Source organism: Culicoides brevitarsis, chromosome 1, assembly GCF_036172545.1.
Source record: "Culicoides brevitarsis isolate CSIRO-B50_1 chromosome 1, AGI_CSIRO_Cbre_v1, whole genome shotgun sequence".
Lineage (NCBI taxonomy): Eukaryota > Metazoa > Arthropoda > Insecta > Diptera > Ceratopogonidae > Culicoides > Culicoides brevitarsis.
Window position 1 is genome coordinate 2004482 of NC_087085.1, and position 16117 is coordinate 2020598.

Genomic DNA, 16117 nt, shown 5'->3' on the forward strand with positions numbered 1-16117 from the left:
TAATTTAAGATAGTCATGCAGAATCATAAATTCTTTAATCAACCGGTTTTATTTTACTGCACTCATCATGATTTTGGACTTTGTAAGTATTTTCGATCATTTTTAGTTCGTTGTCATGTGATTTTTTTTCACTAAAATTCTTTTCTAAAGTATTTTTGTTAAATTTTATCTTTTTATTACCTTTTTACGTTTTTAATTGACGTCAATGGAGTTCAAAAAATAATATTGAGCCTTTTACGTTTTGTTTTTGTACTAAAAATATCTTGTTTGTTTTTTACAAAATTATTTAAATTTCTTATTTTATTTATTTTTATTATTAAAAAAAAAAATTCAACAACCAATGAATGTTTCAATTAAATATATATTTAGCTACTCCTTATCATTAATTGGATAAATTATTTTTTTTTTCTAATTTTTTAATTCAAAAGAAAGTCACTGATACTCACTGATTGTTAAATTCAAAATTTTTTGAGCAATTTCGATGCATTTTATTGTCATGTTTGTGTAAAATTTTCCTTAAAACCTAACGAAAGAAAAATATCACCCCGATTTTTTTGTTTTTCTGGTAAGATTTGGGCAAGAAAGTTCACGCCAAGCATCGTCGTCGCAAACTCATGTACAATAACGTGCGGAAAAGCACACAAATTGCCACTAAAACGGCAATTTCGCCCCAAACTGAGCGATTTTCGATCCTCAAGTATCGCAAAAGCACCTTCGGATCATCAAAGTGACAATAAATATCTTTGCAGGCAAGTTGCTTTCGTCCATAACCGAAGACTGTGAGTGCTAACGACACGACGCCGCCTCGTACGAAACTCAAACGCATCAGAATATCCATGTAAAAGGGAATTTTATCGGCAAAATCGAATCCATAAACCGCCAGACCCAAAAAAGGAGCCATGCACATTGGACCAATAGCGCATCCGTTCTAAAATTTTAAAATTTTTAACATTTTTAAATGATTTTCAGAGGAAAAACTTACCGTGACGTTAAAAGTTGCTCCAATGAGAAGTCCCAAACCATCGGCGACGAAGCAAACGATGACTCCAATACAGGCGAAACACACAAATCGCCAAAATTCTGCCGGCAATCCCGCGAGCCAATACACGAGAGACGAGAAAATGACATTTAACGTGACTTGCAATGGAATTCGGGAGAAAGTAAGTGCCAAATAATACGGGACCAAGCCATACCATCGGTTAAAACACTCCTTTTTAACGATTTTTATCTCTGCTGGATCTAAAATTATTCAAATTAATTAAATTTTAATAATTTCACTTAAAAAAATTACTTACAACTCAATATCGGTGTCATAATTTGCGTATAAACCGTAAAAAAGACGACGCCCATGCAAAATTTCAGATGATCGAACATTCGTTCGCCCTCGTCGGCAAGCTGGAAGAAAATTACGCCGATAAACAAGCCACACAGCAAATGATGTATCAACTGGATCACTAAAGCAGTCTTGTTGCGGAATGTCTTGAGCATCATGAGATTGAACAGAATGAGGAATTGCTTGATGCCCGATGTCGCGGAATCATTTTTCAGGAATTTCGTAATTTGTTTCATTTTTTGTACTAAAGCGCCTTCTTTGGATTTTTGCTTTTCCATAACCATGTGCGTGAGGGCGGGCTTGATTCGGTATTGCTGCTGCTCCAAATTGTTAATCGTTTGCGGAATTGTGCATATTAGCTTGCCATTTTGAAAGATTTCCGAAAATGTTGGAATGATTTTTTCATTCTCTTCGCTATCACATAATTCGATGACTGAAAATATAAGAAAAAAAAATTAAAATTAAAAAATTTCGATAAAAATAAAATTTAAAAAAAAAATTATTTAAAAAAAAAAAATTAAAAAAAAAAATAAATAAATTGTAAATTTAATTTTAAAAAAATTAATTAAAATTAATTTTAAAAAAATTAAAATCAAAAAAATTAAATTTTTTTTTTAAATTAAAAAATTAAAATAGAAAAATTATTTTAATTTTAATAAAAAATTAATTAATAAATAAATAAAAAAAATGTTAAATAAACAGAAAATAAATTACACAAAAAAATAAATTATCTGAAAAAATAAAATAAATAAAAATGAATTTAAAATAAATTAAACTTCAATGTAATTGAATTAAATTAAATTATTAATAAAAAAAATAAAATAAAAAAATTAATAAAAAAAATTTAAAAAATTTTAATATTAATTAAATTCAATATTCAAATAAAATGATAATAAAATTTAATAAACAGGAGTTAAATTACAAAAAAAAAATAATTTGGAAAAATAAAATTAATAGAAAAAAAAATAAATTTAAAAAAATTATTTTAATTTTTGTAAAAATTATTTTTTTTAAATTATTTTTAAAGGAACAAAATATTGAATTATTTAAACGTTGAAAAAAAATTTTTGTCAATTTTTTTTTATTTTAATTTTTAATTATTTTAATTGAATTTTTGCAATTTAAATCAAATTAATAAAAATATTTAAATATTTTAATAATTATTAAAAAAAGTAAAAAAATACTCACTAAAATCCGCTGGATTATAATGTCGAGGACAATTAATATTAACATGCGCTAAAAATGGCACCAACGCCTTCGGAGCTCCCTGATACACACATTGCCCTTGCGCAATGATGTAAATGTGATCAAAAAGTGCAAAAATCGCCGCCGACGGTTGATGAATCGTACAAACGACAGTTCTGTCTTGTTTCGCCAACTCCCTTAACTGCCTGATACATTGCGCTGCCGTTACTTCATCCAATCCGCTCGTTGGTTCATCAAGGAAAAATATCCCCGGATTTGAAACTAATTCCAACGCAACCGAAAGTCTCTTCCTTTCGCCGCCACTTAAACGATCCGCCGTCACATTTCTCCGATGATCCAGATGCAAATTCGTTAATACTTCGTTAATAACTGTTTTGTGATCGGCACCCGGCTTGAGTTTCAGCTTACAGGCAACTTTCATCATTTCCTCTACCGTCACGAGTGGCTGATGCAAATCCTCTTGCGTGATGTAACAAGCCGTTTTGCGGTTCACTTGAATCGTGCCTTGCACTCCGTCGCCTCTGTGAAGAGAAAAAAGATGAAATTTGACATTGACCGTGACATGCAGAAGCGCGTGCGACAAAGATTTTTCGCATGATGATGCCAATATTGACATAAATGCACTTGAAATTTATCGCATAAATGACAAAACAAACACGGAAGTCTTCGACACGCCTTCGTTACTTACTTGAAGCCACTCAAAGCGTTGAGCAACGTACTTTTTCCAGCACCCGAGGGACCCATAATTGCCGAAAGTTCGCCATGACGAAACGTTCCGCTGACACTTTTGAGCAAAGTTCGTATCCGAGGTTCACCAACTGCAAATGAAAAAATTAGATAAGAGCAATCAAAAACAATAAAGATGTTCATTTAACGTCAAGAATCTCGTTGAATTCATCAAATTTAAGTAAGTGAATGAAATAATACTATTTCCTGTTACTACTGAGAAATTTGATCTCGTGCATGTTTTATTTCAGATTTTTTTTTTGTCGCAAACACGAATCAAAGGCGTCATTTATGTCTGCAATTAAAGAAAAAAAAACGCAGACTAATTTTTGCAAAATCATTCTAATAAAATGTCTTCCTCAAACTTTATAAATGATTATATTTTGGTTCTTCTTCCTTTTGATTGACGTTTAAAATGCTTTAAATGGCTTAAAATTAATGAAGGTCACTTTTAACAAATTTTTTTCAGATATAAAAAATATGAAAAATATGATTTCAAATATGAAAAAATGTTTATAAAAAAGTATCTCGTGTGTTAGATTCAGACATAAAAATATGATTTTAACAATCATTTAATAATGAGGCTGATACAATTATCAAAAATATTTCCAATTTCAAAAATTTTTAAAAATTAAAAATATTAAAAGTTGTTCACAACGTAATGAAATATTCTCAAAAAAATTTCTAAAATTTCTAAACAATTTTCAAAAAAAATAAATATGTAAAAATTTTAAGTTTCAAGTCAATAGTCAATAATTAATAATTTAATTAATAATAATAAATAATAGTTAATAATTTTTTATTACAAAAAATTGAAGAAGAGAAAAAATAAAAATTTTCAATTTGAATGGATGTAATGAATGCCAAAATTAGGAAAAATTTACCGAAACACAAACTGAGCCGAAGAACAGGCGTGCAATAATTGCTTAAAAGCAACAAACAGAAAATCTACGGCATCTCCTCAACCAAATTATGACATTTTTACAAACAAAAGCAGACATTGTTTATTAAAGCGCTATGAAGAGAGCAGTAAGAGTTTTAATAAAATAACTTCTGAAATTGAAAAGCAACTAAAATTTATATAAAGAATGATACGAAAGTTCAAAACAAACTGCCAGGCTCAATGAACCAGAAAATTTGACAAGCAATAGAGAATAGCCGATCAAATGAAATCAAAACTTAATAAGAAAAATATTATTCTATCGGAAGAAATAGTCAAAACCTTTCAACAAAGAATCAAGTTACAAATTGGCGAAAAGTTACTACTTGATAAATTTCTTGATGTTACAGAAGTTAAAAAATCTAAAGGAAAGAGACTCATACTCGGGTTTTTTACAAAAGGTTCAAGTCTTTAGTTACAAACGTTTAGTGAACGTACCAAATTTTCAATCAATAATTTTTTTATAAATTTAGCTTTAACCCTTTAACTTAAAGAAAAAAATCCAAGTTTTATTTAAATTTAAACATGTACACGTTCATTAGCATTAAACTTTAACTATTTATTTAATAATTTGAACAAAATCGGAAAACATTTCGAATGTTGTATTGACCTAATTTAACAAAACCTTTTTTTACTTATTTTACTTGTTCGGCATTAGATTTTATTGTGTAATATTCTCGCGTTGTAGTTATTGTCCGTCATTCTGTAATTATTTTTTAAACTCATTGTGTTACGCTTTTTTTTAAGGAGGGAGAATTTTTTTCTTTAACCTTCAATTTCGTTTCGTACAAAGAAACCGAAAAATTTTTATAATGCGAGATGAAATTCGAATTAAACCGTTGTTGAAACTTTTATTGCTCGAAAATTCTTCGACGAAAAAAATAATAAATAAATATTTGTCGAAAGAGCCGGTAGTTAAGTAATTCTTCAAATATTGTTTGTCTAAGTGCTACTTTTCGTCTTTTCGAGATTTTTCGATTATTATTGAACTTGACTAATTACATTTGCAAATAAAAACAAATTAAGGCAAGAGGTGTAAAATGATTCTTTAGACAAGTGACAACACAAGAAGATGTCAATTGCGTTGTTGACTGCTCTTTGTGAAATGATTTTGTTTCAATTAGTTATTAATTTAATTCAATTATTGATAAAGTTGTTGTTGTCCTTGAAAAATGCTAAATGAAAGATTTTTTTTGTATCAAATCGATCAATCTTGCATTTAATTTTATTTGATTGATTTTTTAATATCAATACTAACTGTATTTATAATTTTTAATTGAAGATGAACTTAATTTCAATTTTAAATATTTTTTTTTTATTAAAATAAGAATTAAAATTCAATTGAAAAAAAGTTAAGAACGCTTTCATGCAATTTTTTTCGTGAAAATATTTTTCTTCAATTATAGAAAAATTTTAAGTTAATTATTTTAAAATAAAACATTCCTGATTTTTATCTGAATATCAATTAAATTTCACACGTTTTTAAAATTTATACAAAAACGTAAATTTTATTCAAATTTTGTTTGTTTATTATTAAAATGACGAGATTAAATTCCAAGATGAAAATCGTTAAAAAAAAATTTATTATTGAAAAATTATTAATTAACTTTAAAAGATATTTTAAATCTTTTTTATTAAACATTTTTATTAAATTGATTATCATCATTAAACCTGATTAACTTTACTTTCTGAATATTTTTCTTATTCACGATGATCTTTACAAAAAATTCATCATAAACGATGACGCAAAATAAATTTCTCAAGAATCTAAATAATTAAATAAACTGATTTTTAAAAGATAAATAACATAAAAATCCATTTTATGAGAAAAAAGAAGAAAAATTGAATCATACCTCATAAATGGGATTACGAGAAGTAATATTACTTTATTATACTTTAAAGAATAAACCGCGGTGAGTTTAAATAATTTTTATATTATAATTCTGATCATGTATGAAGAAAAATAGTGCCAAGAATCACAATGATGATAAATTTTAGATCAGGAATTCCCATAAAATTACCCAAGAATTCTCATGAATTTCATAACAGGAAATAGAATTGATTCACATTTTCTTAAAAATTAAATTTAAAAAAAATAAAATTAAATAAAATTAAAATAAAATTAAGAAAAAAATTAAAATCAAATTTTAAAAAAATTTAATTTAAAAAAATTTAAAATTAAGATCAAATTTAACATTTTCTTAAAAAAAATAATTTTTTAAAAATACTTACATAAGGAACTTTTGTGTGATACTCGATAAACCACATCCTGAAACTCGACGTCTTTCATCTTAATTGAGAAATTATCGCCTTAAATTCGATAAGTTAATTTTTCGTGCGTGTTCGCTCTTGAAATAAGTACTTGACATGCCACACTTTGCATTAAACAGTCATTTCTTTTATTTATTACTGCACTTAAACGTCACTTGACTTAGTTTAAAGTGTTTGTTTATTTACTTAATTATTATATTGTGATGATGATGATGATCGGTAATAACAATAATTTCATGTCATAAACGGTAGAGAGGTGACTTTTTTTACAATCTGCAATGAAAAAAAATTAAAAAAAAAATTAAATGCAATTTATCACATTGTTATTAATCATCTGATCGCCGAGGAGGCAAAAAAAATAATGATCGTTTATTATTTTAATGAGGAGGCGGGATTAACTTCATTAATGATAAAAATCAATCAGAATGTTCCCTCAAGTGTTCATTGCAGAAGAAGATCGTTTCTGTTTTGTGACGCAAGAAGAGTTACTCAATTCAATAATAATAAAGCAAGATTGGCTAGAATGTTCGCAAAATCATTAGTTTCTATGACGCGCGAAGATTGAATCAGAATCGAGTGTCAACAACATTTTAAGTACTTTTACCTAGAAAACGAAGAAATCTTTAATTCATCTATCAACGCGGTCTCTTTTGCTCTTCTTTCTTTCGTGCGAATTGCATTCAGAAACTTAAAAATAAACACTTATTAAAAATAAATAAATCTATTTCTAAATCACGATCATTGCCCTTTGCGACTTGCCACGAATGCGAACATTAATCATTTATATTAATTTTGCATTTGCACGTATTAAGGTTTCATCTTGACTTGAACTCTGTGGTTTAAAAGAAGTAAATTTTAATCATCTCATTCATTTTTTAAGCCTTCAAATTGAGTAATTTATTTAAATTTAAATTAAATTAATTCTAATTTTAATTAATTTTGAATTTTTTTTTTTTTTTAAATTAATTATTTTATTTTAAATATTTTAATTATTTTTAAATTAATTTTGTTATTTGAAATTAATTAATTAAAAATTATTTTTTTTTTAAATAAAATTAATTTTTTGAAAATTAATTTCTCAATATTAAAAATTAAAAAAAAATTTAATAAAAAAATAATTTAATTTAAAGTTTTTTTTCATTTTCTTCTTATTTTTAATTAATTAATATTTTATTTAATTTTTTTTTTTTAATAATTAAGTTTTTGAATTATTAATTTAAAATTAATTTTATTCTTTAAAATAAATTAATTAAAATTAATTTTTTTTTATTTTTTAATAAATTTAAAAATAAATTAAAAAAAATATTTAAAAAAATTATTGATAAAAAATATTAATTTAATTTAAAGTTTTTATTTCATTAATTTAATTTTTCTAAATATTTTAATAAATTTTTATTTTTTTTTTTAATTATTATTTTAAATAAAATTATTTTTTAATTATTTTTATTTTAAATAATTTCAAATTTAATTAAATTAATTTTTAATATTTTAATTATTTTTTTAAACATTGAATTTAATTTTAGTATTTTATTTTTTTTATATATTTTTATTTTAGAAAATTTTTAAGAAACTTTTTATTAAAAATTTTTTAAAACTAAAAAATTCTAAAAAAATGAATTTTAAATAAATGTGTAAAATTCATCAAATTTCAATTCACAGGGAAATTTAATGCACGCAGATGAGCAAATCATGAGCGAATATATAAATAACAAACAAGATGCAATCCGATCTAGAATGTTATTTTTGAGTTGCTACATGCAAAGATATCTCGATATAAAATCGCATTGATCTCCATAAGCACACAGTTAAATTTCGAAGGCAAACTGGAAGTTGCACGACGAATTACGGATGAGAAGAACAAACAATAATCTGTTTTTTTTCGTACAACTTAAAAAAAAAATGACAAAAAATATCTCAATTCTGGTTTTATTAAGGAAGGGTATGGTTGTCAAGTCAGAAATGGCAAAAAAAAACGTCGTGAGTTGAACAAACGAAGTGAATGACACTTAATTAATTTTGCAAAGTCCCATTAACAAAAAAAATCGAGAATTTAGATCAGACCTAATTAAATTTTAGTGTAGGTATTGACAGAAGTAGATCAATCAAATTCGCTTAAAATGTTGACACAAGTGTTGTTTTATTTGTCTTTCAGTCTTCGTAGCTAAAAGTGAATGAACTCAATAAATTTTGAAAGTCAGAATGAATTAAAAAAATACCTGGCGTCTACTTTTGAAGCAAGGATGACTCATAAGATGAAAATGTTGAGAAAGAAGCAAAGAAGCATGAACAGTTAAAGTACCTATAAAGATAATTTTTCTGCAGATTTCTGTGTCATGGTTACGATGCTGTTTCGTGTTTGGAGCTGGTTTTGTCTTTACATGAAAATGCTAAAAATGTCTGTTTAAGGTAATTGACATTGATTTTTAATGAATGATCTATGATTCTTGGAGCGTTCTCGATGGATGGCGAGTTCTTGTGAGTATTGAAAACTCGTTTCAAATGAATTCTGTTGAGATAAATAAATTCATGTGATTATAGCAATCAATTCTTTATTGCACAACAATTAAAGTGCATTCAATATTAATTTATGTTTGTATGAGAAAAATATTTTTAAAAATTTTTTTACAGAAATTGAGCGTATTTTTTTAAGTTGAAAATTTAAACAACTAAAAATATTTTTTAAAATATAATTAATTTAATTAAATTTAAAAAAAAATTAAAAAAAAAAAAAATTAAATTAAAATTATTAATGTTAATTAAAATTTAAATATAATTGTTTAATTTATTTAAAATTAATTTAATTAATAAATTTTAATTTTTTAATAAATAGTTAAATTATTTTAATTTATATTTTAATTTTATTTATTAATTAAATTTAATAATAATTATTAATTTTATAATTTTATTTATTTAATTAATTAATTTTTTATTTATTAAATTTTAAATCAAAAATTAAAATTTATTAATTAAATTTTATTTAAATTGAAAATTAAAAAATTAATTATTCCATTATAAAAATTTAAAAAAAATGATTTATTAAAATTATATTTTTATTCAATTAATTTAATTTTTTTTTAAATTTTTTAAATTTAATTTTATTTGTTATTTTATTTTTTATTTTATTGAATTAAAAAAAAAATTAAATTAAATTCACAAATTTTAAACGAACATCAAAATATCAGTTTCAGTTTTAATGCAAATTTTTGCTATATTTTTTACGATTTTTTTATTCAAAACAAACAACACTTTTGAGCTATTTTGCTACTGAAAAGACACTAAATAAAAACAACATTCTTTCTACTAAGAACATATGAAAAAATATTTTACGCAACAAAACTTCACCTTGAAATATTTTTTTAATTACAAACTAAAAGTAGTCATCATCTCACACAACTTAGAAATTAGTTTAAAAAATATTAATTAAAAAAAAATTATTGGGACGAGATAATTTTGTTCCATATTTGACCTTATTATTTATTAGATTTGATGCAACTTTTACGTGCTATGTAAAACGATAAGCTCTTAGTTAGCGGCGGAGTGGCGATAACGAGTTCTGAATTACGAGTCAAAGAAATAAACGAACAGAAATTATCATAACCGGCTTTTGCTATTTTTTTATCGCGTTCTGTTGCATTCTTTAACGTCCTACGAGTCATTTTGCATTAATTTTTTAATTGTGATGTTGACGATGCGGAACGATATTTGACATATGTGCTCATTTTCGACTCATTTAGAACTTTTACATGGAAATTTTCTATTTTTACTCATTTTATTGTTTTTTTATTTTTTTTTTCGTTAGACAAAAAAATCTCGAGTGCGTCACAAAAGTTTAATTGTTTTAATTTTTTGCGTGTTCATCATTTTTTTTTTCTTTATACGAGACGCACTACTTTGCATAAATTTCCATTGAAAGCGACTCGATTCTCATTTACGTAATAAAAACAATTGTTTTTTCTGTAAACAAATTTTATTTTTTTCGACATCTGTTTCAATGAAATCCGAGACTTCTCGCGCTTCGGGAAATTCATGACCTAGATTCGTGACAAAAAAATCATAAAAATGTTAAAAGTTCATTCACGGACCGTTAATTAATCAAGTCAATAAAAAAAATCGCAAAAGTGCGAAAATTATTCGGATTAAAGTTCAGCGGAAATATTAAATAAGTGTTTCGGACACGGTTCGGAAATGTCATTGCAACAAAGAAAAAAAAAGTTATGCAACACAAAAATTGGCTGTTAATGAACCTTTTAAGTGTACGACGACGTGCGAATGAACTTACAATGTAAGATAATGAGATGGCGAGTTAATTTTTTTTAATGTTTCTAATGATCGAGTGCGCGCATAAATTTAATGATATGGCAAATTGAACGCATTCAATGCACATGCCTGCAACTTAAAGTGCACGAAAAAAAAACTAATGTTGCTACAAGACATGGCGAATGTACGAAAAATTTTATGAACGGAATATAATTCCATCGATGTCAAGGTTTACAAGAATTCCGTATAATGTTTTTACTTTTTTTTTGCGCATGGAAGTGGTATGGTCAATGTTGATTTAGACTAAACCGTTATTATGTGTGTCTCTGTTGCATCACGATGCATTTTTAATTTTTCAACGCGACTATTGAACTTATTTCCATTTTTTATGATTACGGGTTTTGCTGAATTGACCTCAACCCCGTGATTAATTAAATGAATTCTAGAAGAAATTTTCTTACGAGAAAATGTCAACGAGAATGCAAATTATTTAGTGAGAATCGATTTCTAGAATTACAAATGTTCGTATTGAATCATAAGTAAATAAATAATAGAAAAGAATTTTACAAGTTTCATTAGTTCAGCTCAGTAGCCTGAGTTGTCGAGACAGAATAAATAAATAGGAAAAAGGAAGTTAATAAACTGTGTATGTAAATGTAGAACAGGTTTATGTAATTGATATATGTAGTTATATTTTGTAAGATTTTTATTCATTTTTTTTTATTTTATCTTATTTCATTAATATATTCTAATGTTAAAGGCTAAAGCAATGAAAAAAAATGCTTTATGTTGCAAAAAAATTATTTTTTAAATTTTATTTTAATATTTTTTTTTATATTTTTTAATAAAAAAAAATAAAAATATTAATTTTTTTATTATTTTAATTTTTTTGAAATTATTATTTATTTATTTTTTTTCATTAATTTTTATTTATTAAATTAATTTAAAATAATTTTTTTTTTAATATTATTTTTTTTTATTTAATTAATTATTATTTAAAAATTTATTTTTTTTTTTTTTTAATTAAATATTTATTAATTTTAAATTTTTTTTAAAAATTAATTTATATTTTTTTAAAATTAATTTTTATTTATTTTTTTTTTTAATTTTTTTTTATTTAATTTTTAAATAATTTTTATTTTTTTAAATCTACTTTTATAAAAACAAAAATATTTTTAATTTTTTGATTTAATTTAATTTATTCATTTTATATTTAATTTTTTTCATAATATTTTTTTTGAGAATAAAACATTTTTTCACATTGCATCTGCCTCATATATAAACTCACATATAAAACGGTGTGCAATTTTCACGCTAAATGGTCTATAAAGCGGTATTGAATAACCTTGATTTGCACAAAATAATTATTATTATCTAATTTTATATATTTATAATGGAAAACTTAAAAATGGCTTTGATTCAATGGAAAATTTTTGTATTTTTTTATGGTTTTATTAAGACATTTTTTTATAAGACATTTATTTAATAAAAAAAATTAACACTTTTTTTAAAATAAAAAAAAATCTGTTAATTTAGTTTTTATCACGTAAAAAAGTAATAATATTTTTCACGTAAATATTTTTATCATCACAAAATTCTACATTTTATTTTTTTTTCAAGGTGACTTCACGTGATAAGTAATTTTTCATCACATGAACGTGCTTAAAAATCGCAGCAATAAAAAAAAATTAAAATTTTAAATTGTCCAATAATTATTCAGCTTCCAGGAAATAAAGCCCTTGTCATTAATCCAAAGAGCTAAATATCATTTCGCGGGTGAAAACTTTACGATTAAAAACTGATTAAAATAATGGTCTATTTATCATTTTTATTGTTGGTACAGTCGAAAAATTTACATACAATTAATTGCGAATGTCAACGAGGGTCAAACCGCACGAAATAAATCATTCTTTTTTGCGCGAAATTGTCGCAAAACGTGAGACGCTTGATGCCGAAGAATTTCAACGTTAAAAATGCAAATCTTGAAAACTCCTCCATATTCATCGAGAGATGAATAACAAATTAATTATCAATTCAGGAAATACTCATGAGAGATCGTTCCAAAGTATTTGCCCTGAATTTTTTGTTATTTCTTGCCAAGTAAAGGGGAATTTTGCTGAGCAACTGAAGTAAATCAATTATTGTGGTTAATTCTTTCAATGTTTCTCATTTTGTTCGCATTTGTATTCGAATGTCAATTATTGGCAATTTATTAGAGATAAAAGTACTTTATTGACAAGCTTCGCACTAAAAACGACAGATTCTGATAATGAATTCATAAAAATGGAAATTTAGATTTTGTTTACTTTAATTGACTTTAATTTCAATTTCTAAGCGGAGGAGAAGCTTGTGCGAACTAGACATTGACCAGAAAGTTATCAGTTGCAAAACGTCGAATTAAGCTTAAAAGATTAGAATGTTTCATCACGAACTAAGCTGTATTGATTGGATTAAGGTTCAATGACGAATTCAAAAGTATTTCACTTTCAAAACCGTGAACTGTGGGTGACATGAATTCAAATGTGAAAGTTGTCGAGAAATGGAGACGAAGACTTGAGCGCATTTTAGCTATGGAAGGTAAGTATAAAAAATTTTATTTATTTTTCAAAATAATTCTTTTTTAATTTTTTTTAGACTTTTCATGTATTTTTAAAATTTTCCTTGCAAAAACAAATAATAATATAAAAGAACTGAATAGCGAAATTAAGGAAGGCTTACAAGTCATAAGAATCATGAGCGAACCGAAAGCAATATGGGAATACTTGAACAAAAATTTGGATGTTATGGTATTTGGTATACTGCAAGATACTCTAAACTGCTTCTTTTAAGAATGTTTTGATATAATTCACAAAGAAGAATTTCACCCAACGAAGGAAACAGACCAACGACATTGATCTATAGAGAAAAAAAATATTCCAACAGAATAGAATAAAACACAACAGTCGTGATCAACAATTTGACCAAAAGTAAAGTTCTTTAGCTTTCATAATATAAATAACATCGACCTCTTCGATACTTAAATTGAAATATCAATCAAAGGATCTTACTGTATTCAACTTTATAGATTTTTAAAAAAGTTCATATTTTCTTATGTTAATTTTTTTTTCAATACCAAACACAAAAAAATTATTCCAAATGAAAATCGTTAGAAACAGACAGACAACATAAAATCCGATCGATTTTTTATTAATTTAAAAAAAAAATAATTTTTGTTTAAAATAATGACTCAGTTTACTAAAAAATGATAAGAAAGTCACGTTTAGCGTAATGATTTGAATTTGTAGCAAACAAATAATGCAAACTGGACTTTAATCAAATAAAGTTCTATTCAATTAAACTTTGTTCTGAAGAATTTAAAAAAAAAATTCTGGACCTTCACGATTATCGTCACCGATAATTAAGCAACAAAATTAAAATCGTGATTTTTTTTATCAGCGAACTGTCGAGTTTCGCATGAAAACGTTAATTACAAGTTTTGAGACGTGTTTTGTCTATTCGTTGATTCCGCAGAGAGGAAATAATCTTCACACGCGTCTTCAGGTAAATTCTATATGAAATAATTGAAGATTCTCGGGTTCTTTTGATTATATAATAAAACTAAAATCACGTAGATGTTAGTCATGAAGGGTTCTCGCGACGTCTTAAGTATCAATATGGTTAATTGCCCAATTAATGGTTTAGGTTTATTAATTCATTTCATATTTTTTTTTTATCAAAAATCCATAGACCATATCTCCGCTTCTGAGAGAAAAATAAAATTGCGCTTGAAACACTTCCAAATCGCACAAATATCAAAAGAGAGTCGTCAAGCGTTAAGTTGAATTAAAAAAACTTGTATGGTTTTGTTTTGATGTAATATAAAAAAAATGTGCATGTTAACATAACTTTTTTACTAAGAAGAAGAAGCTCAACAAGTCTTAAAAAAATATTTTTTACAAAAAATAATTTTTTGTAGGTTCAACTTTCGAAATACGAACCTTTGTCACTTTTAACCCTTTTTATTATTTTTTTTTGTGATACGCGAGAACAAACAAAAACATAAAAGCGCAATAAAATAAACAAGATTTGTTTTTCTGCGGTTTCTAAAGACACGGAAAAATCCTCGCTCGACGTGCAACAGGCAAAAAACAAACCTTCACGCTGATTTAATGACAAATAATCGTCAGGAGACAGACACGAGCCATCTGGAAAGTAAAAACAAGTAAAAAAAAGTTTTTTGACGTAGTCTACGACGAACGTGATTCATTTATAGCGAAATTTATATTCATGTTTTTTCACGCAAACAAACACACACGAAAAAATACGACGCGATGGCAACTGTCACTAATTTTTGGATCATTTCCAAAAAATTTTTTTTTTAAACAAATCATGAAGATTTTCATACAACTTTTTCCATTTTTTTGTCACTTAATTCAATGTTTTATGTTAAAATAATAATAATTGAAAGAAAAATACGAACAGCAACAGAATCAATTTTTTTCTTGCTGGATTGTTGCCATTGGAGTAAAATGTCTGTCTTTCATTTTAAAATAATAATTTATAAAGATTCATTCTTGGACTTTGATCTGATTTTTCCCGTTTAATTTATTTAAAGGGAATCAAATGACAAGCAATAAAAATTATAATAAAAAAATCTGATTAATTTTTTAAGATGATTCATTTTTGGGTGACGAGTTCTTTGTTGTTCTTTGTACCCAATTATTATAATTTTTATTTTATTTTTTTTTATTTGAGATTAATTGTCATAAAATATTTTTTATAATTTAAAAGTATTAATTTTTAATCATTTTTTTTATTTATTGCAATTTTATTACTTTTTTATGTTTTTTTTTATAATTTTATTGTGCTAAATAATTTTTTATTGAACAGCTGATTTTCAACTTGTTAACAAATATTGCACCATATTTCAACATTTTTTATCACTAAATTATTCAATTGTACCTTACTCCAATTAAATAAATAAAATAACAAACAAATGTATTTTCCAATATAAACGCTTGACTTGACACTGACATCAATTTTCCATTTTGTAAAAATTGTAAAGTTCCGAGCATTTTTTACAGACATTTACGTGAATTATCGCAATAGTGAGTTTTTTTTTGTATATGTTAATAATTAATTTATTGTAAATAAATATTTATAAAACAATACAAAATAATGTTCTAATTTGTATTTTTTTTTTATTTGTTTGTATGACGTTGACAAAAAAATTTTTTTTTTTAAATAATTTAAATTGCAAAAAAATACAAATAATGAATGGTTGTTAACAACGCGTGTAAATAAAGTAACTTTATAGTTGAATTTCACAAAAAAATGTAAAAGAAATATAACACTTACACTTTTTTTATTGTTTTTATATTTTTTTAATAATATGTTTGATTTAT

At 24.9% G+C, this 16117-nt stretch overlaps 1 protein-coding gene across 1 annotated transcript; it reads right to left on the minus strand.

Moving 5' to 3' along the window:
* Window positions 1-340: 340 nt before the first annotated feature.
* Window positions 341-6940, minus strand: LOC134828213 (ATP-binding cassette sub-family G member 1). Its single transcript, XM_063841240.1, has 6 exons — window positions 6438-6940; window positions 3228-3357; window positions 2522-3060; window positions 1296-1766; window positions 983-1239; window positions 341-928 (listed from the first exon to the last, which is right to left on the minus strand). Exons 1-6 carry the CDS (start codon window positions 6493-6495, stop codon window positions 587-589), a joined length of 1797 nt encoding a protein of 598 aa, XP_063697310.1. The 5' UTR covers window positions 6496-6940; the 3' UTR covers window positions 341-586.
* Window positions 6941-16117: the final 9177 nt, after the last annotated feature.

Bases quoted from the DNA above. Each gene is read 5' to 3' on its own strand.
- LOC134828213 (XM_063841240.1), bottom strand. From the start codon at position 6,495: ATGAAAGACGTCGAGTTTCAGGATGTGGTTTATCGAGTATCACACAAA. The intron at 3,358-6,437 runs GTAAGTATTTTT...TTTCATTTGCAG, and splicing joins ATCACACAAAAGTTCCTTAT to TTGGTGAACCTCGGATACGA. The intron at 1,767-2,521 runs GTGAGTATTTTT...TTATATTTTCAG, and splicing joins TTATAATCCAGCGGATTTTA to TCATCGAATTATGTGATAGC.